At 37.5% G+C, this 22,713-nt stretch overlaps 1 protein-coding gene across 1 annotated transcript in view; it reads left to right on the forward strand.

Annotated features, from left to right (window-relative positions):
- Positions 1-22,713, forward strand: part of NELL2 (neural EGFL like 2) — a 133,403-nt gene that overhangs the window by 72,597 nt on the left and 38,093 nt on the right. The window contains exons 13-14 of the mRNA XM_056516275.1: positions 48-173; positions 22,548-22,670. Of these exons, the coding sequence (XP_056372250.1) occupies positions 48-173; positions 22,548-22,670 (249 nt within the window). The remainder of the gene's footprint in view (positions 1-47; positions 174-22,547; positions 22,671-22,713) is intronic.

A 22,713-nucleotide genomic window follows, 5' to 3' on the forward strand; every position in this document is an offset into this window, starting at 1 on the left:
AAAATACTGCTGAGTTTGACTTGTGATCCTCTTTGCCTTGTCCACAGACATTGATGAGTGTGCTGAAGGACGGCACTACTGCCGTGAGAACACCATGTGTGTGAATACTCCAGGATCCTTCATGTGTGTCTGCAAAACAGGATACATTCGCATTGATGATTATTCATGCACAGGTAAGAGCTCTGTGTTTCTGGGAGAGACAGGATGGTGGTGTTTGGGAGTATTGGTATGGTTCTTCTGAAGTTTATCTTTGTTGGAGTCACAGAGCATCTAAATGAATGCTAAACAGAATAAGCAGCAAAATCTGGTACAGAAAAGGTAATGCATTTCACAGGTTATGAGTAGGTCATATTGTTTGCCTGAAATTGTAAAGTAGGCTGGATTGTCTTATGGGTCTGCACGTTTTTGGGTGATGATTACAAAGTTGAAAGGAGGAGACTGAAGAGGAAAACAAGTGACCAAAAATAGTGCTGTTTTACTAGGTTTACTAGGTTCAGTACAGCTTCTCTTGGAGTACAGTGACTCTTCTGCAAACTTTGTATGGAGTTAAATTTGCTACATATTAAGAGTTGTTGTGGCCTCATTCTCAACTCAGGCTCAGTTCTGCAGAGTTCAGAGGGCAGGAGTTCTGCCTGCCTTGAGCCACTGGACAGCATGGTCAGTCTCACATCTGTATCTTCCCTTTTTGCTCTAACTCCAGTGGATGTGTTTGGTTCATAGTGACTTTCTGTCTTCTACTCTTCTTCTATTGCAAAGTAATTTAGGAATATGGAATGAACACTGGACCTTAAAACAGCCTTCAGTATCAGGCCCAGGCTGACTCTAAGTGTTCCTGTACTTTTTCCTAAAACATAGATAAGAAAACATGAATCAATTATGTTACATGTTTACTCAGTGAACAAAATAGTATCCCTATTTTGTGTGCACAGGATAACAAATTAGCTTTTTCTATAAAAGGCTATCTTTTCTCAGTAAAGTTTGCTTGAAGTTCATATTATCTAACAGTAATTGGCTATAAATGTATGAGAGTATTCAGAATGTGAAGGCAGCACTGTGAAATTAATTTCTAATTTTGTCCTGTCCATTGTGTCTTGGCATTTTTGTCTTGATGCAGAAACAGCTTCTTTGTAAACTGCCATGATTTCTTTGTCTGAACATGCACAACACTCAGGCACATGGATTTCAAATCACATACATGTGATTTTTGTCAATGCTGTCCTACCTGTACTTATTATTCCTCTGATACATTGACAAGCACTGTTTTCCAGCAGTAAGCCCACTTCTTGAAGGCTCAGGTTATAAAGCCTGCCCACAGCAGGTTCTTTCTGAAGCACCCCGATAATTTTCTTACATTTTCCACACTCTCTGCAGAGTAAAGAAATTGTTTCACTGCCTCCTGAGTGTGAATATTGGGATTATTTTAGGACCAACTGTATCTAAATCCATGTGTGATACTTTTTCTGCTTGGCTTCCCTTAACTTGCTGTTCTGATTGAACTTTGCAAATAGTAAACCATCACCAACTTCACAGGGGCTTTGAGTGCCTATAAATACAATAAAGGTAGTTCTTGAGGCTCCTCACATTGCATTCTTCATACTTGCTGAAACATACTGTTATGAAATACAGAGTAGTAAAGACCTTTAGACAGTCAACTTCTGTAAAAGGTGTTGGAAATCCATTTTAGATCTCACTCTCTAAACTGGATGTGGTTCCACATTTGTAAATCATAGTTTCCTATGATATCAGCCTGATGGGTGGCAAAATGAATTATTTCTTTTCCACTGTTGCCTCGATCAAGCTGGGAAAAGTCAATGGCAATAAAAGGAACTTAGATGAAAAAGTTTTATAGTATTTCAAATCTTAAGACCTGCTAGGGCATCTGAACTGTGTGTCAAGCTGTGTATGCATGTCAAAGACTCTGTATGTGTGAGTAATGCCACTTACTAATATTTGGGGCCTGGAGTTACATTTTAGTAAATTTTGGACACAGACAACCATGAGGATACAGTCCCTGCTGGATGATAGCATTTCAGTCAATGGCAACCTAAAATCATAAAGTGTATATGTCACAAAATAACTGCATTATTTTTTCTGGTTCCACAACTATTGTGTGAGCGCCTAGAGTGGAGGCACTAGTTCATTAATTAAGTTAATATGTACCCAGGACTTATACTATGCACTTCTGTCCAAATCTCTCAATACTCATGTAAAGAGTCCAGTGCACTTTAAATTTTTTCAGTGTCTGCAATAAATGTTGTCATTCAATGCTTTTTTTTTTCCCCTCTGCAGATTTTAAAGTTCTTATCAAGTAGTCTCTATTTGTCTTATTTGCAATTCTGTGTTTAGCTTTCCAGCTGAAATATCAAGGAGACTGAGGAGGAGGTTGTTTTTTAATCCAGTTCAGGTATAACAAGAATAGGGCAAGCAAGCAGCAATTGACCCTAAGCAATTGCTACTAAGTGTTAAAATTTAAAAAGCTTATTTCAGCTCAGAGTTTCTTGTAATGCTGTGTTCTTGAATCTAGTTTGGGAATTGTAGTTGTGCATAAAATAGCTGATATTGTAAACTGGAGATGAAGCTCTGGTAACACATCCTTTGGAATATTACTCAGCAGGAAAAATATGTTCTGTATCTTGGCATTAATATGTCATTGTTTGCACAGGCTAGCTGAAGCCCAGGAAGATGTTGAAAAATTATATGTGAACCTTGATTAGGCAGGTTATGATGTAAGTGATGTCCACAACTTGCTGGCAGACTAGCATACCTTATTGTTCCATCCTATGAACATACATATAATTTAGCAGTCATTGATCAAAATAGAAAAGAGCCATAAAATCAGTGACATTGAAGAGTTTTTCTACTGTACAAGGCATTTGAAAAGAAATCTGTGCTATCTATCTCTGTCAGAGTCATGCACACAAAACACTGATTTAGACAGCCAATACCTGCTTCCAAAACAGCTCCAGTTTCTTTTGTCCTGGCATGTTTAATGCAAGTTTTACAATAGATCTGAATTACATTTTTATTTTCACAACAAAGGATGTAATAAGGACATCAATTTCAGATATTGTTATTTGTATTTATATTGGAACCAAGATTCTCAGGGTTAGATTGAGTTAGTCACAACCATATTTACACAAACCTGTTGTTCATGACTGATTTTTATGTTCAGAAATAAATCATAGTTATGAGAAGAAGAGATGACTTCTAAGTTGCACCCATATGCCAAATGGATGCACAAACTGCAAATTAAAGGCATAAAAATATGCCCTGGGCTACCATGCTTTGGTATCCTACAATGTTATTATCTCATTCCCCTTCCACATTGCTTTCCAGAACCTGGAATATAATGATGTTGTGCCAGGGAAGGAAGGTAGATAATGGCATGAGTCTCTGCTGGGGTAGTGCAGGAGTATGCTGCTGCACTGTTGCTGTTAGCTGGGATCAAATCAGAATGCTTTGATTATTTTCTGAAATAATAACATTCACATCTTTTCCTTGCATAGGATTACAGAAATTCACAGGCTGTTTTCTTGGCTTTAGAAAAGAAAGTTTTCCTTCCAGAAACAAGGAAGAACCCAGTGTCACCTCCAGTCTTTCAGGCTGCTTTGTAATTTGCAGCTGGCAGCATAGTGGAGGTCTTTTTCTCCACAATTTATTATGGCAGAAGGTAGGAAATGAGAGATGAGAGCTCTCTTTTTCACTCATGGCTCCAACAATGGAGAGTTCATACCAGCCACAGTGAATGGTTAATCCTGTTTAGTCTCAGCAATTATCTTTAGTTTTCTGAATAGGCACCACTCACCTGAGTAACCCAACAAGAATTGAATGAGAGATACAAGACCCTGTGAGACTTATTGCATCTTCTGTAGACCATATTAAGGCAGAGGAAGATGCATTCCCTGCTCTGGAGAAGCCATGGATTTTCTGAGCCCCAGATGACTTTTAAGGCTTTGTTTCTGTGCAAAATGATGGGCCACCTTTTATTTATTTTTTTGCTTCCCATTTGGCATAAAAGGGGGAAGTTGCTTGGATGGAAGTGCTGGTGGTGTTCTCTGCCTCTCCTGTGGTTTGGAGTCACTGAGATGATGTGAGGGAGGTAATGCAGCTGATGTTACCCTCCCAGAGACTTCCTCCCCAGGGGCTGTCTCATGTTTCACATTTGGGGGTACTACAGGGGCAGGTGTGGGTGCTCTGCAGGAGTACCCTAGGACAGTATATTCAGTTCTCCCTGTGCCCCTGGGCTGAGCAAGATGATAAATGACTGACTGTAAGAAAGACATATGAAGCATTAATATATAAGCCAGAATCTTTGAATTAATGTTTGTACATGCTGTTGTCTGGGGTTTATGAAGTTATGTATTGCATATTTCTGGTGGCTTTTTTCTGTTTGTGTTTTGTGGTTAGGGTTTGGTTTTGGGTTTCTTTTGAGAGAAGTGAGTAATCTGTAACATTGTACCCAGACACCAGTGAGACTTCACAAGTGTGCTGTACTTTGGCAGAAAATGCATGTGAATTCTTAATGGATTAATTAATAAAAACACATAAGGTGTGTTGCAAATTGTGGGCTGCTTCTTCCAAGCATGCTCTGGACACATTAGCAATGATGTCCATCTGAGCTTTGTGGGACCACTGCCACATACATGTTTTAAGTGTCTGCAGACCATATAATGTTTTTTCGTAATCATTTTTTGTCAATCCATTTCAGATTATTTTGTCTTTTCATTTTCGTTTTAGCCAAGTGATTTTTTTTCCACTCCTTTTAGAAAACAGTAACTTAGAAGCCAAATGATTTGGCAAACTAAGTGGAGATTTAAAATCTGAGAGACCATTATGGTGCATTACAGCCTGGTACCATCATGCTTGTGCTCCTGGGTTGTCTTCTGACTTCTAAAGAAAATGGCAAAGGATTTGTATGTGACATCTCATCATTATGTTGGGTACATTTGGGTTTTTTTTTTTTCTTCAGAGTCAAAGCAGAAAGGATGAAGTAGTTCTTTAGAATCATGGAGTTATAGAATGGTTTGAGTTGGAAGGGACTCTGAAGACCATTTAGTTCCACCCTTCTGCCACGGGAAGGGACAGTTTCCACTAGATCAGGGGTCTCAAAACCACAGCTTTGGTTTTTGGCCTTTTTGACTTGGTCATATGAAAAAACCTATTCAAAGAAATGAGAAATATGTTGAATTCACCAGGCTATTGCCTGTATCCAGCTGAACCTCCCTCCTCCTCTGCCCCAGCCTGTGTGTCTTTCTGAGTCTCAGAGATTTTCCTAACAATATTTTTCTGAAAATGGTGTCAATGAATTCAGCATAATTTATCTTTTTTTAAGTGATAGCCTTGCACAGTAAACAGAAGCCTAATAATAGCTTTCACATAAATTAACAAGAAACATAGTTGTAGTAAGTTGAGTGACACCTGAGATGTTAATTCTTGGGAATACTGGCAGCTCTGCATATTTTGCAAATCAAATTAAATCACAAATCTGTTGCAAATTGGAAGAAATTCCAAGATCAACATTAAAATAATTAAGAGTCTGGGGAGATTGATTTGACATATGGAAAAGATTTAAGGAGAAAACTACACATTTAGCTGCATAACAATGATGAATGTGCAAAAAGTAGGGATTATGATAACAGTAATGTAATTAATAATTACTTGGGAGATTTCAATAGTAAGAGGAAAATGTAGGGGAAAGTACCAGCCTGCAGACAAGTGGCCAGTACCTTTTGACAAGTCTGACCCAAATTATTTGCTCTCTAATGATCCTGTGGGATGTGTGGGAAAAATCACATTGACATAATGCATAGAGTACTGATTGCCATGCTTAACCAATTCAGCTCTTATGCATCTGATACTCTTTTGTCCACCTATCTGCCATTTTTCCTATGCAGCCATTAATGTTTTCCAGCTGGTTACATCACTGGGATTTATTTTAAGTTTGCTTTGCCCATAGCAATCAAAATTGTCTTTCTTAAGCTCTCCTGTTTGGCTCTATTCTAGCTATCTGTGACTTCTAAACAACCTACATATATGCTTGGATTTCAGCTAAAGCCACTAGCTTAAGAAAGATACCTTTCCCTGCTTAAGAAAGATACCTTTTGATTTGGTATTTTGCTCCTTATCTTTTTCACAGTGTGTAGCCAAAGTTTGGGTCTTGTCTCCTTTGCCTTCATTAATGCTTTGTTTACAATATGACTCTTCTGAGGGTGCTGATGAGAAAACAGGTGCAGTCTTTGCAGTGCAAATGCAGCCCATCCTAATCCCCCAAGCACAGATGTCTCCACTTTGGGAACCAGCAGTCTGGTATCTGGAAGGACTTTAAAATGCCTCTTGTAAGAACCTGCAACTTCCTTGGAATTATGCCTCATACCATTTGTAATTCAGATGCCCAGATTATCATGACTTTAGCTTTTTGCCCAGTTGTTATCCTCTGTTTCTTGCAAGCTACATTTATTTTTGAGGGGAAATACAGTCCCTGTCACATGGGGCTTTTTATTAACATAGTACTCTGACGCACTTTGGAAAAATGATTCCTCTTGGCATCTAGAAACTCAAGTTCATAAAAGTGCATCTGCCTCTGGGCTTCTGTTCAGATTTCATTGGTTTATTTTTTGACTTATAAATCTGTCAATTGTTTGGGACATAAACAGTCTGAGAAATCTCATACTTCTTTCTATACTGTGCAGTAGAAGTGGTGCTTAATGGCAGGGATATTTGAGAAAAAGTTTTGCTAAATTTCTTGTGAGAATGCTCAAGGTAAAGTCTATCTTTATTCCCTAGAGCACAGACCAATTCACATGTTGAGGAAAACTTCCTTTCTGGGTTCTGATGTGGGGTGGCAAATGGTTTTGTACCAGTGTACATTGGTAGGATTTCAGCTAGCTGTGAAGTGTGGGTATTTTCTGATATCATGTATTGCCAGGTGGTTTTTTTTTTCCAACTGAACATTTCAGATCCCATAAATGAGTTCTGAGAACTGAAGAGGAATACCTTAATGTGTTCGAAATGATAAATAAAATCTAGCTACCTGTGAGGCATATGTGCTGTGTTTTAACACCAACACTAACCTCTTCTAAGAGTAATGTAGTTGTCTAAGTTTTCATGAACAAAAGCTACTGTAAGACTGATGTAATCCAGAGTTGAATGAAGTCATCCATCTTCTGTTTAAAGCTGCATCTTTGTTCTCAGTTAATTAAAGTATAAAATTTGCCTGCTTTTTCAGAGACACGAGTGTATCCACAAGTCATCCTGAAGATAATAAGTGCTGATAGTGCTTAGTACATTGGTAAATGTAACCACAGTTTAATAAGTGACTAGGTATGGCCTCAAGATGCAGCTTTATTCAGCACTGCTGTATGCCCTTTACCCTTCACTGCTGCAAAGAAGTTTAAAAAATAGAATGCTACCTCAGAGGAGTCATAGGCTTCTAGTCTCCCAACTTGGCTACATGAAAATGCCGTAATGTGAGACATAGTAACGATAAAAAAACTAATTTCTTCCTTTTTATTTCCCTTGACTTATTTTTGATGAATTCAGCAACATTCAAGTTTTCCTCAAGTTCTGCAGCTTATAGGGGAGCTGAGTTCATTGATGGTGCTTAAATAAAAGCAGAATAATTGCCCAATATGGTGCAAGGGACAGAGCAATAAGCAAGCATACCGTCAGGGGCAGGCTGTAGCGTCACTGTAGTGACATACCATGGCTTGAGTAAGGAAATGTCTTAGTCACCAAACCACCTGAGACTATAATGATGTGGGCAAATGAACCATCTGTCTCTCCATCTCCAGTTTTGGTCCCACCCCCACCCTGGTTATGTTAGAAGTAATGTGTGCATGCATTATCACAGAGAGCAATGCAAACTCCTCAGGGGTGATGGTGCCCAGCTATACTGCCAGGACTGCTATTAGTAGTAAGCACTGTAGAAGTCAGCTTGTGTGCATGGAGCATTTTTAACTCAAAGCCTGTTTGATTCTGGTTTCTATTACTTGGCCCAGTTTCCATTCTGCTTTACACTATGTCAGCCTACACAAAGCTCTCAATTTTCTTTGAGGCTAAATTCTCTCCTAGAGCCACTTTCTAGCAGTACGATAATTCACAAAGCTAATAAAGGAATGATCGTTCAGACTGAGCTTGTTGCTATGCAACCACATTACTAAGATAGCAACACAAGTAATTTTTATATATCTGCTGTATCTTACACAACTGAACTCAATTATGCTTTATTTGGATTGAACCAGGTTATCCTTGGCAACTTAGTTTGGAGTCTGTTTCAACTTGGAATGAGAACTTTTTTTTTTCCTAGAGGATACTTTTTAGGTCCCATTTTCTGCTTGGTTACTGACCCAGTTCATGACAACTGTTCATCTGGCTATGCAGTTACAGCAGGATGGATTTCTCAGCTGATCAAAATCCAATGCATTTTAAGGGGTCCTTGGTAGAACATGATTTGAGTTGTTAAACAGAAAATGTATTCCCTTGACAAAGATGAGAATGTATGATTTTCAGTACTAAATGCTTAATTCTTTTTAGAAATCATTATTTACCAAATAGATATATATGTTTTATATGTCTGTGTGTGCATGTATGTGCTTATCTATGTATCTATCAATGCATTATATAGCATGGATTCCCTACTGGCCTTGGGAGCAAAGGTTGGTAAAAGGTCAGTATTATATCAAAAGCAGTCTCTATTTTGTATTTGTACATTTCTGTATTCTGTTTAAAATTTATCTTTCTGCAGAAGCAGACATCAGAATTGATTATTTTGTTCTACAAGGAATATGTTTTATATTCTTTGTATAATGAGGAATTTTTCAATATATTAAAGAAGTCCCAGATATCAACTTGAGAATATACTCAGCTTACAACTAACTCGGAGAACAGCAAGACCTTTTTTTTAATGTATAAAATTTGAAATTACAATATTTCCAAGCATTAACGTTGCTTGATATTTATATCACAGCATTATGACAGACATCCAGTGTACCTCCTGTTTCTCAGTGCTCTGAAAACCTCTACAGCTTTTCAATCACCCAGCATCCCTCCCCAGCTTCTGCAGTGCAGTTATGTGCTGTGTCAGTACAATATGATGGGAAAGTAGAAGTGTAGGGTATATTGTAAAAATAGAAAATCTATCAAATCATGCAGCGCTAAATTAATTATTAATTCCTAAGGTAATTACATTTACTCTTTGTTAGAATTTTACTGACATTGGTGCAGGAGGTGGTGTTTAGTTTGAAATTAAGACACCCCAATGTACATCTCTTTGCCTAAGCTCACATTCTCATCAACAGAGGCCAAGAATTCAGCTGGACCCAACTCAGTTGTCTATTAACAGGTTCAAGGCAATCATCATGATAGGATTAGCAGATCCAACCCAAGACCTTGATTCACTGGAACATGACATCCCTTCACAGCTGGACCTCCCCTGGCCATCCTTCTGTGGATGATCACAGGCTGTGACAGACTGTAAAGATCAGGAAACACGGCAGGCAGCCTTGAGGACAGTTTGTTTGAAGTCATAAGGATCTTTCTGGCTCAGGAGATGGGAATCTGCTGCTGTCTCACTGAGTGAGCCAGAAGTGAGGGAGGTTGGATGGCTCACATCTATCATGTCTGAGCCAGCTGGTGGTTGCCTCATGCCGGGAGAGTGTTGCCTGTTCTCAGAGGGACTCCAGCCAAGGTCAGTGAGAGACTGGAGCTACTCCATGAAGCAAGACAGCTTTTAAAAAAGGAAAAGTGGAGTTATTTAAGGTTATGTGATCATTCTGTATTGATGTGAGTGGTTTTCTACACATTCACAGTAAAGTGTCTGTAGCCACAATACCGTTTAGCTGGGGTTTAAGGGTAGTGGGTACTGCTGGCAGCCTGTGGATATTGTGTCTCTCTTTTGGCATTCTGCTGTTGAAAATAATTTCTAATCTAAGATAACACAGTTTTTAGAAAAGACAGAGGGTAAGAAAGCTAACTTCAAGGCTGGTAAGGGGAGACATAATATTTTTTAGTATTATCCAGGGCTTCAGAAGCCTTTTAATATAGTTGCAAGTCGTTGGGTATTTTTAATAAATATGGAAGATTCCCATTTTGGTAGATAAAAATTTCTGAACTATTTCTTTTCAGACAATCTGTCTGACAGACAATCTGATCTGTGGTCATGGAAACCTTTAATTCTTTACAATTTGATTCCTACTGCATGTCACTGGCATATAGTCACTGGCTCCTGAAACAGCTTAGAAGTGTCCTTTGTTTTTCATGAAGTGTTTATGAGAGATTAATTTGCTTTATGATAATGGAAGGCTATTTCCTTATCTCCTTTTTGATACTGTCAGTCATTGTAATTTAGTATGTCATCTTCTTTGACAGTTTGTCTCTTCAATAGTTCTCTATCAATATTGCTACCTTTTGCCAGCCTTTTTGGACTGATGATTATTGACTTAAAAAACTTTGTACTTCACCATACCAAAATGATTTCTTGTGGTACAGACCCCTTGACCAGCAGGAGTTGCATCCTTCCTAGTCCTTCTTTGCACACAGAATTATGCTGAAGTCTACCTTAGAATGCACAAACTAAACATACTGGATTTATCCACTTCACTGACTCACCCAGTGTCTGTGTTCCTATGTGAAGTCCCAAAGAAGGGCTTATTTTTTTAGTTTTGCATGTAACTCCTGATTCCTACTGAAATGTGCTGATGATTCTGCAGCCAGGCTGTGGTTGGTCATGCACAAATGCATAATGTAAGTTAAACCCTCACTTCTGCTGCCCTTCTAATTTTGTCTAAAACTAGTTTCAGTTCCTGAATTTGCTCTGTCAGTGTTTGACAGCTCATGTAAATGAATAAAGGCAACTGAGTCTTTGGCAAGACCTCTCTACAGCAGTCAAAAAGAGCAGATCAACAAGAAGGAACAAATACTGTCTACTGAGATAATGTTGGCCACCCTTAGGGTTGTGGTTTGCTAATGCCCCAAGGAAGACTGGTGAAACCATCATCAGTAACTGGAAAAGTCACACTGGTACAAAGGGAAGCATTGCTGCTTATGTTGTGCTGCTGTGCAATATAATCCTCAGGGGTTTGGGTAAAATTTCACTTCTGTTAGTGAAGTTGAATTTTGTGAGGTATTGTTTCTGAAAGTACTGTGTTTAGAAAAGATACTTGATCTTTTTCCTGAGGACATTATCAATACATAGAACTCACAGAACTATTCTGTCCTGGTTTTTTTTTTTTTTTTTTTTTTTTTTTTCTCTTTTAAAGAAAATGCTAGTGGGTTTGTTTGTGGCACCTTCAAGATTGAGCTAGAAAACTGAAAATCGAAATTCTTTCAGGACAGTAATCAATTTACCTTCTTGAAACCATGCCCTTTGCTATTCATGTGAAAAGTTGACATACCCCTCACCTCATCAAGTAACAAAAAAAAACTTGGAATATATCGATGCTTCTGTCAAGAACCAAGAGCTCTGTCAACAAGCTTAGCAATAAAACAGGAAGCTGCTCTACCTAAATGGTTTGTAGGAGTTTTTGTGGGAGTATTTTTTCATTCTGACAAGCTTCCAAATAATCTCAAAAAGACAAATAATCTCTTCTTTATGTCGTTATGTGCTGCAGTCTTTTCACCTCTAAAATGTATTATTTGGAGAAATGATGCAAGGAATTGTATCTATTTCATATTTTTAAAGTAAAAGGTATTCCAGGGAAGACACATTCAGTGAGCTAGCTTGATTAGCTCACAATGCACACTGCTCAAAATCAAAAGTCACTGTTGTCTTCTGTAGTTGTTCTTTAAAATCATCACAAGAAAAAAATTAGAACTAAGTATCTAAATGTCTTATCCTTTTTTTTTTAATTGATGTTTTGCTTTCAAGACAAGCATTAAAAAATATATCAATATCCTTATTTATTTAGATTTTATTCCTTCCTTATATTCACCTGTTGGAGTGTGTCTCCCTTCCAACATACTAATAAAGGTGCATTTAATTTGAATGGGTCACAGAATCTAATAAAGAATAGTTATTTTCTAATGGAAAATAATATTAGAGTGGTAAACTGCTTAATCATGCAATAAAAGATGAATTTATACTATCCCAAATATCTGTCTTGGCACTAATATATTGGAACTAATTTGTAAATACTTTGTAAGTTAATGTCCAAGTCACATGGAAATGGAGATTTGGACTGGACTGACAAAGATAAGCAGCTCTGAGTCACACAGACCAATCACCAGGAAAAATATATTGTCAGCAACAGTAATTACAGCCAGTAATTGTGTCATTTACCCTGTTACAGATGAGTAAATGTGATGAGTTTGGAACACACCAGCTGTCACACAGTGTTAACTTTGATGTTTAGGGTTTGGAAACCTGTAGTAGAGTCTTTTGATGACAGTGCATTTAAGGAAACAAAACTAAAGGTTTCATGCTGCTCAAAGCAGGGATAAATGCCAAGTCTTACTCCAGATAAGACTGGTTTCTAGGAAAGTGAGGATTCATCAAGAGTATCTGTTCTAATTTGTTCAAATGCTTTTAAAATTTTGGAGTGTGCAAATATTTGAAAATAAAAGTTTGTTACCTTTTTTCTAACCCTTGAGAAAGTGAAATTGGATGAGCTGAAATTCTGTCTGCATCATTTTAATCCTGAGAAGTAAATAGTTTGTTGTTGGTGGTAGTCTGAACAGATATTCCAGTCTGCTTTGAATACCCAGGATTTACCTTAATGTACCTTCCATAGGATGGGCTTCATCTTAGTTGGAAGTACTCGAGTTGTTCACAGCATCTCTGCCTAAATCCTAACTTGTCCAAAGAGCAGGCTTGTGAAGGAAGTAGGATTACAGAGGTGGAGTCATTCTGGGATGATAGTAATAGTAGCAAAGTGGGATAGCCAGTCAAAGTTTACTTTCTTCTTAACTTCATTGATTCTAAATTCATATTTCGACTTTTTGAGACCTGAACAATACTGTAGACTTCATATCTGTGGTTCTGCTTGTTTGAACAATTAATGGTGTTCTTAAACAAGACAGCAAATTTGATGGCAGATTTTTCACATATGTAAAGTTTGCTAAGATGTGCTTATGCAAATATTTATTTATCAATATAAAATACACATAAGTATCTTAACAGTGCTCCAGCCTTGATGATTTCATGATGCATGTAAGTACAGAAATAATTATTTGTAAGCTTGATAGACGCTAGCAATTGAACTGTGGAAACAAAAACATGGTGTACTCTGGAAAATCTACCCATGAAACAAGTTAGCCAGTGTCGAGTTTCATACCACTACAGCAGTGGGGCAATGAATGTCAGAGTGCATTTCATTGCATCTCCTTTACTGTGCTGTGCAGCTTTTTGTTAGGATCAGTTCAGACAGCTCTGCAGGTTATATTCTGCAGTCAAGGGCTCTGTCTGAGCTGCAGCAGCCAGGACTTTGCGGCTTTCAAGGCTGTGTGTGTGAGCTCCTCCCTGACACTGCACAGTGGTGAGGACTGGCTGTACCATTCTCCCCAAGTGCTTCTGTGTCCAGGGAACATGCAGTGTTCATGAAGGATGTGTTTGCTGAGCTGTTTTGGTTTGTAAACTATCTGGGGGATGCATGCTAGGGAAAATTGGGTACCTCACTGGAGAGGGTGTCAAGGCTGACCAAAGGGAAAAGCAGCAATATTGCTCTACCTTACTATCACAGAAGTATAACTTTGTCCCCATTTTCGAGTAGAGAACTCTCTTCAAAATCAGGTGAGCAACACTTAAAGAAGGCCTATTCTCCCTAGAGAGCTCAAGCATCCTGTCTTATCAAAAACAGTGCTGTCCTTGATATACAGTGAGTGACCTGAGGGTCTGAGTCACAGCAGTGCCAGGGAAATGAGAGGGACTACTTCATCCATTAAGAATCTCTCTGCTGCATGAGAAGAAAAAAAAAAAAGCCCATTTGTTTCCTAGCATTTATGGTTAGGTAGGTTACTCCAGATTCCTGCAGGCAAGAGCAGGATCAAAGCATCCACCACTGTGGTGCCTCTCATTTTCTTTGCCAGACAAGTGCTGACTTAGGTAATGGTGCTGTAATGTGGTAACTGATTTTCCAGGAGCTCCTGAAATGTGTTGACAAACCCTGGTCACAATGCTGTTCCAAAAAGAATAGAAGCAGCACCAGCTGTTTCTAGGGAGTTTTGAGAACATTACTGTTCTCTAGCAGTTTTGATTGCTGACACATCTTTCTTCTATCACTTTGTGCATGTCCACCTTCTGTTAACTTTGTGCTGAGAAAGTGTTCAGTGGTGTTTTTATGGAGTCTTCTGGTCATGTGGGCCATCTCTAAGTTTTTACTAATGAAATAGGAGAACAGCCAGCAAATTACCAGCCTCAACAGCAGTCAGGTTACTTTACAGCTTTTATTTGTGTAACAGAAATATGTGTGGGAGGCAGGCCAAATATCCAAGGGGTATTTATTGCTAGTGGCAGACTTGTTACAGCATGGAGCCTTTTAGTAAGGAAACAATAAATAAAAAGGGTTGGAATTAGAAGAACTAAAATAAACATTTTTAGTTGGCTGAGGAAATAGTATTTGCAGCTCTAGTCTGGCTATTCTACTAGCAATGAAGTAGGGAGCACCACTAGAGATGCAGAATTTGCTATCATTATTACTTTTTACTACATAATAGAAGATTTTGAAAGCATCAGTTTATCACAAGTGTATGGGAGGTTTTGTATACAATAAAAGTGGGAATTAAGTAAGATTTACCTAGGAATAAATAGTACATCTGGCTGCATTTAAAATAAAAAGAGGAAAAAAAAGATGAATCTGTGGAGAAAGTCTAGAAAATGTACAGAATTAAATACCTTTTAAAAGATAGAGACCTCATTTTAAAATGTCCCTGGTTAAAGATACTAAGAGATCAGTTTGAATTAAGGCAGAAAAGAAGTGTCCTTGTCAAAGTCTAGACTGAAATCTCTTAAGGTGGGATTTACAAAATCATTTTACATTTATGCTACAGTCCTGCCATTGTAATCAGTGGGAGTTACAGATGTTCCTTTAGGGGAAACAGTTGGGACTCTGCTACATGCTTTAGAAAATCCTTCCCTTAAACTTTTCTGTTCAAGAGGGTGTATAAAAAATGGCAGATGTGAAAGAAAATGGAGATAAATTAAAGCTTTTTTAACTTTAGCTGTCAAGCAAAATATTCTTCAACCTATTTTCTCTGCCTAACTGGTTGAAAAGTGTAAAAATTAATATTGCTGATTAATATTGCAATAGAAGCCTCCATGAGAGGAGGAGTGTATTTTGTAAAAATATGTATTATTCCATGAAACTGGAAATTACAAAACACTTTTTGGGGAAGACGAATCTTAGGTGCCTTTAACAAAGTCTAAGGGATTGGATGAAGAGCTGTAAAGGAATATGGAGGGTATAAGGGTAGGCCTGCCACAAAATATGTACTTTATCCATCAACTTGTCTTTTTTGTTTGAAATTACTTAGTATATCTTTGTCTTCCCAGTGTTCTGAGAGATCTTGGCACAGACTTCTTGGTGTGCAGATCCCACACAAAATGTGGACTGATCAACATTCAAGTTATGTGTTAGTCTTTTCAAGTTGAGTCCTAGATGAGAGTATAGCCTTTTAGAGCCATAAAATCCATTATTAGAGCTACAGAATTTGGAATTAGTGGAGAATTCAAAGGGACTTAAAACCAGGGGTCATGTATTCCATAAGTCTAGAAGGAAAATCCAGAAGAGGAATAATCAAAAAGTAAAGAGATTTTTCACAAAGAAAAAAGTCTCAAGGTCAAAGGATAGGAAAAAAACTATATGCTTCTTGTAGGCTTTGGTGTGCAAAATATTTTTCTTTAGATGAAAGTTTGTTGTGAAATAAAACATGAAATTGAAAATATTTTTAGAGTAAATGTTTTTGTTTTTTTTTTAATTAGTGTTAACTACAATTAGAATGTCCCAATTTTTTTTGGATTTGTATATAAATATGCATTATTTCTCTAGTCGAGGTCCCAGTATCTTCCTTGTGTTACTTACGTTGGTAAAGAACATTGCATACATTAAGGTTTTGGCTCCCCTAGAAAGAAAAGTCATGATTGGAAATTTGAGGTGTTTTAGGGATGGATTTCATCATCACATACAGTGCCATGATTTGCTTCTTTTGTGAAACAAATTAATTATGTCAGTTTCAAAAGTTCAGCTAGAGCCACCTTGGAGCTTTCTCAGGAACCCTCCTAGCCTCACAGGCAGATGCAAAGAGAATGAGTGCTTGTTTTTTCAATTAATTTTATTCCTACATCAGTGATTGCCAGTAGTACAGATTGCCCTCTTTGTTTTCCTGGTAGTATAGCTAGGATGCATATATCCCTGCTCTCCTGGAGATGGCTGAGCACCTGCCTGCCATTGCAAAGCAGTGAATTTAACCCTTGGTTTGGCTTTGCTGGTGTGTGCTCAGCTTTCCTTTTCCATTAAACTGTCTCTATCTCAAACCATGAGTTTTCTGGATTTTGCCTTCTGATTGTCTCCCTGATCCTGCTGAGGGAGGGAACAAGCAGCTGCTCTACAGAAATTGTGGTTTATGGCTGCACTGAAGAAAGCATTAGAAAATGAGGACCAAGAACAGCATGGGTATGTGGGAATAGATGAAGATAAAAACCAGTCAAATAACAGGATTAGCAGGGACAAACTCTTGTAGACCTGGCTTTTGGTGTCCCCAGCTTTGAACTGAATCTGCTGGTGGTCATTAATGATTAATGACTCAAGCATTAACTAAGGGTAAACTGTGATGGTAACTCTGTGTGTAATAAAAACACAGGTTCTGTTTTGAATTTAAATTAAGAAATATCTATAGAAAAAATGAATTGGGGAATATCAATCATAAATTTTAACATAAATATATGGAAAACATAAGATCATAGACTCTTTTAGCTGGAAAAGACCTTTAAAATCATCAAGTCCAACCAAACACTGCCAAGTCCACCACTGGGCTATGTCCCTAAGGGCCACATCTGCATGTGTTTTAAATGCCTCCAGGGATGGTTACTCAAACACTTCACTGGGCAGCCTGTTCCAGTGCTTGATAGCCCTTACAGAGAAAAATATCTTTGTAGTATCCAGTCTAAACCTCCAAGCACAGCTTGAGGCCAGTTTCTCTTGTCCTGATGCCTGGTGCTTTGGAGATGAGACTGAGCCCTCACCTGTGTACAACCTCCTGCCAGGTAGTTGTAGAGAAGATCCTCCCAGCCCTTCTTTTCTTCAGGCTAAGCAATCCCAGTTCCCTCAGACACTCTTCATAAGACTTGTTCTCTGGTCCCTTTTCCAGTTTCAGTGCCCTTCTTTGGACACTTTCCAGCAAATAGTTCAATAAATTTACAGCATTTGCTCTTCAAAAATAGTGTGCATTTACTGTGATTTAAATTAACTCTGCCAATTAGAGCTTAAATGAGTTAATATGAAGTCTTAAAGAGATTAACCATCTGTCATTTCTCAAATGATCTTAATGGAATAAGTCTTCCATATTACACATATAATTGCTACTAATTTTTGTCTTGTACGTGAGCTATAGGTGGGGAGAAAAACCCCTTGTAATTAAGATAAACTGAAAGTGGGCATTTAAGTGTGTTGGCTGTTGATAATTCAAGTAAATCTTACCTGTTGTCACTGCCATATCAGATGGCCAGCTGGTCACCATGGTTCTGTAGTTCTGTACCAAATCAATGGGAAGGAGACAAAAGGCCAAAGTAATTTCAATTCTTGAATGCAGAGAGATCAAAAGGGAAAAATACCTAGTATATTTTCTTTTTTTAAATTATTTTAATTTAATCCAGGCTCACAAGTTCTTCACTCAGCCATCTGATCTGTTGCATCATATTGCAGGATTACAATTGCAGGGATGTATTCTATTTGTATTTTTGGGAACTTCTTTGCATTTCTGAATTTTAAAGATGATCTCAGCTCTTATTTTCCAGTGTTGTTAATGGATGGTTCAGGAAAACTGCCAGCATATTTTTCATCCCTAAGCAGGGGATGCAACTCAGTCATCATTCCTATTTGCTATTGGATTGGATTATGATTATTTATTTTTTTCTTAGACCTCTGCAGAATTTGGATACACAAGGCAAATATTGGGAAGGCTTGCAGTATGCATGTAGGAAATGCTATACAGATATTTATTTTTAATAATAAAATACACAGTAGGAAGGATAGAGGCTGATGTTTCATAGTGCAAATGAGGAGGCAGGTGCCACACCTTGTGGACAACATGTTAAATTTTACAAAGTTCAGCAAGAATCTCTGCACAGATAACAAATTTGGTAAGACAGATCCCCAGCTGTCATTGCATTGAGATGCATCACAGCATCTAGTGGGTCCTGATCAGTTTATGCCACCAATGTCACTTTGTAGGGTGCAATACTTCACCCTAGATACCCTTCTGAAGTAAAGATTTCTCAGGCAAGAAATATGGAATATTCTGAAATAGTATTTCAAAATAAACCAGAATAAAATAAAATTCTTCATGTTTACTCCATGTGCCTGTATATATAGATGTAGGTATATATATTTTTTTGTGTGTGTATATAATGTATTTTCACACACAAAGATGCAAAAATAAATCAATTGCACCATCACATAATTTTTGCCTTTTTAAGTTGTTTGTGTCATAAGAACTTTTTAATGAGACATTCATATGCACTTAATGCTACTGTTGTTATGACCATGAGGCAATAGCAAATTTTGGAGTTAAAATTTTTTCTCTATCTAGAAAGATCTCATTCCAGAGATAATTTGGTCAATATAAATTGAGTATTTAAGGCTTCATTTGATTCCCAGAACAGAGATGTTATGAATTTTAACACTGTTGAGTATGAGTCTGGACAGAGCAAAATGGATTTCAGATATACTAGATAATAAAGCTTTAGAATTCATCATTGAAATCAGTGCATTTGGTCTTTGTACAAGAGGTTTATGCAAGTTCAGATTGGTAAATCATTAAAATTTCTCTGCAAAAAATAATTTTAATTTCTTTGCTCTGTAATACAATTGTATCTGGCCTGTTCCTATCTTGATTATGGTGTGCAGTGAAATAAGTATGGAATGTTTCTAAAGATTTTTTGAAATAAATGGACTTGAGAAATAAAATTTTAACATTTCTAAGTTAGGCAAATAATGTTTCTAAACTGGTTTTTGAACTTAAAAGCCATATAGCAAGTTCTCTTTTAATGTTTCTTTTATAAATCACTTTTTTGCTTTTTTGTAACTCATGGGCCCATCTGCTTCTGTAGTTTCTGATTTGGTATTTAAGGTTGCTCAACTCAGCTCTGCAATTTTCTCCTTTTTCTTTTAAGGTGACTCTCCCAAATGTTTGATTAAAAAAAGAAACCAAAGTGATAAGCATGAATTAATGATGAATTATGAACAGAGCACCACCCTTTTATTAATAATAAGTATTTCTGTTCTAATACAGCTGAACAATCTGTCTTGTTGTCCCTAGTGATAAACCTGTTTCTGGTGGTCTCTTTGCATTGGTGTGGAGAGTGTACCAAGTGCTGAAAGAGCAGATGTAGTGACAGGGTCTATGTACAGGGTTTTTTCAGGTGTAGTTTAACCCTGTAATCCATCCATAAAAGCCACTCCTGAAGTGCAAGCTGTCTGCTCTGTAGTGTCACTGTAGAAAGCAATGTGAGGAAACACTGTGTTTAAATGGTTTTAAGTGTGTTATTGAAACTGAGATGATACAGAAAAACAAATTTAGAGGGATTGTAAAACACACTGGTCTTTTTTTTTTTTTTGCTTGTTTTTTTTTGTATTCCAATCATATAAAAATCTTTATTTGAATCACATATTTTCTCCTAACTCTGAAACATTTTCCTCCTTAAAATGACATATAAACTTCAATCCAGGAATCATTTATCAGACCATGAATTTTTCATGAGTCAGTTATATGTGATTTCAATAAAAATAGACTGAAAGTTTGAGCAGATAACTACAGAAAAAGAAGAAGTGATGGCTGTTTCAATAGAGTTTGTACAGAAGCATCCTCCTTTCTTACAGGAGGATAAGAAACCCCAAAGCTTAGATTGGGATACCAGGCATATAACCTTTGCATCCAAGTCCTGTTATTTAGCTGATGGAAAGTTAATTTTTATTTATATTATATGCTTTAAGAAAAAAAGTCCATCTTGAAATACTCAGTGGTTTTTCTTATCCCCAGAAAAGCAGATGTTAGGAAGGCACACTCAAATGTGGCAGTCATCTCTTTATATGAAGGACAAATATCTGTGCAAATTCTCTTCAGGGCTCTGGTCCTGCAAACCTTGCTGGCCTTTCAAAGCTGCTCCAGCCACACACACAGAGCTCTTCCTCTTGCTGTGGCAGTCTGCAATCACCTGGTACCCTCTAATACACTCTTTTCTCTTTCTAAGAGCTGCAGTGCATGCCAGGGGTGCATTCCTAAGGCATAAGATGGATGACTGTGCTTCCTCTTTGAGCTTGATACTTAATTTGGCTGAGTTTACCAGTGTGATGTATTACTGTAGGGACCCTTCCTCCTGAGATACCAAGATAATGGCTTTGCAGGATATTTTGGCCTGCTGAATATGTTCCACACATTCCCATAGTTATTTGCATTACAAAATAATTAATAATTAATGTTTAAATAAAAATATGTAAATAATATTATAATATTAACATAAAATAAGAAAGCCAGGATACTGTTGCAATATAGATTATATTTTTTTACCCAGTTTTACCCAACTCTATTGCAGAGTGGTTTCATGTAAATTGAGCCAGCATAAGAGATTACACTATGTTAGGAGGTCAGAGTCAAATATTGTTAAGTGGATTTTAGAGGGAATGGATCATTTGGTGAACAATAACAATTTTAGTTATTCATGCTGAGAGCAAAGTAATTAAATCTGATGCTGGAGGGCAGAGGCCTGCAGGCTGTGCTGTGCTGCATCCAGGGAGGGTTGAAGAGAGCATGATTGGTGATACAAGAGACACAGGTCCTTGTTTAGAAGAGGGGCATTAGGTTAACATTATTAAAAACCTAACAAATAAACACTCAACAACAGCAAACCCACAAAAATTAAACTAAACTTGTGTAGCATTTAAAATTTATTAGTTACATTGAGATGAATGTTTCCCCCTTTTAAACAACAGGTCCTTGCCATTACTAGAGGAAAATTTACCTCTTCTGATGGATTGGATATGGATTGGATATGTGCCATTCTGCCAGTTTTATACTCCTACATTTTATGGCCACTATTGAAATAGCAAGTTGAAAATTTCCATAGTGATTTGCAAATGTTAAGAAATTAATTTTCTTGACAACTCAGTGGGATATGTGCAGTCATTATTTATTTATTATTATTTAGCAGTCTTCCCCCTCAAAATGGGGGAAGAAAGAGCATCTGATTCCAGATTTAAGACTTGTGCTAAATAGCCAGAACTGGTCTGAGCTGTGCTAATAAAATTCACTGAAACCTGGGCAGAATGATAGCTATGAAAACCTCACATGCAGGTTAATCCATGTGTGCTGATTAAAATTCGATGTCTTGGTGTTCCCCAAACAGATGGTTTTCCTGAAATTTACATTTCAGGGCTCTGATATTATATGTGGATAAAGAAATACTGTGGGTTTAACAAAAAAGCAAGGACTGTTTCCAGAAGATGGAAGCATTTTATTTTGACGCCTCCAGACTAAGATATTGCATTTTGAAAATAATAGAGCTTTTCATGTATCATTTTGAAATGACATTTTAGGGCATCTTATTTTAAGATTCCATTTACCATTTCTTTAAAATCACAAACTAAAACATTAAACTGTTCTGTAACCTAAATACTTAAGCAATGTTTTTTTTTTTTTTTTTTTTATGTGAAGTAGTGCACTGCAGATTAACACAAAATCACATTCTTCAAACTCCTAATTTATTCCCAAAAGGGATATTTCCTAGTGTGTCCCAGTCACCAGACTGAGGAGTCTCATCCATCACACTCTGGTGCTAGGACATGCCATGCTAGAAATCCCTTGAAAAGCAGGCAGACCTCTGTTTTCAGGTTATTTATTTCATATAAATAAAGTGTTTTGTATGGGCTGAAGGGAGGGAAAACATGAGCTGCACTTTGAAGACCTGCCTTCTGCTAATGATGCTGTTTGCAGTTTGGAGTGTGTCTCACACCATTAGTCAGCTTTCTGAAGGAAACCCTAAGAATCCTGCATGAGATAAACCTGCATGAATAAATTATACAGGAGAAGTAGCATATGGATTTTCAGTATGCTAGCCAGCACTTTGGCAAATGTTTATGAGAATACTGTAGCCCACATAGAAAGTGTAATGCTGGTGGCTCCCTGCTAATGGAAGTGGAATTGCACTGCAGTGCAGGTATCACATACTAGTATGTGATAACAATAGATACCCTGGGTATCCCATGGTCCCATGTTCACATAGCTATCCCTATTGCCAGTAAATACTTCTCTGTTTCTCTCTGTTTGATCTGGAAACCTACACAAAGCTCCTATTTCGTTGTGTTTTTAAAAATTCAGGACCACCCCATTCTTGCTTTCTATTTCAGAGCATGATGAGTGTGTGACAAACCAGCACAACTGTGATGAAAATGCACTCTGTTTCAACACTGTGGGTGGGCACAACTGTGTCTGCAAGCCAGGATACACAGGAAATGGGACCATCTGCAAAGGTAAGCTGCTGGAAACCCAGATTAGGTGCTCTGTCATAGCTGA

This window comes from Oenanthe melanoleuca, chromosome 1A (assembly GCF_029582105.1).
Source record: "Oenanthe melanoleuca isolate GR-GAL-2019-014 chromosome 1A, OMel1.0, whole genome shotgun sequence".
NCBI lineage: Eukaryota > Metazoa > Chordata > Aves > Passeriformes > Muscicapidae > Oenanthe > Oenanthe melanoleuca.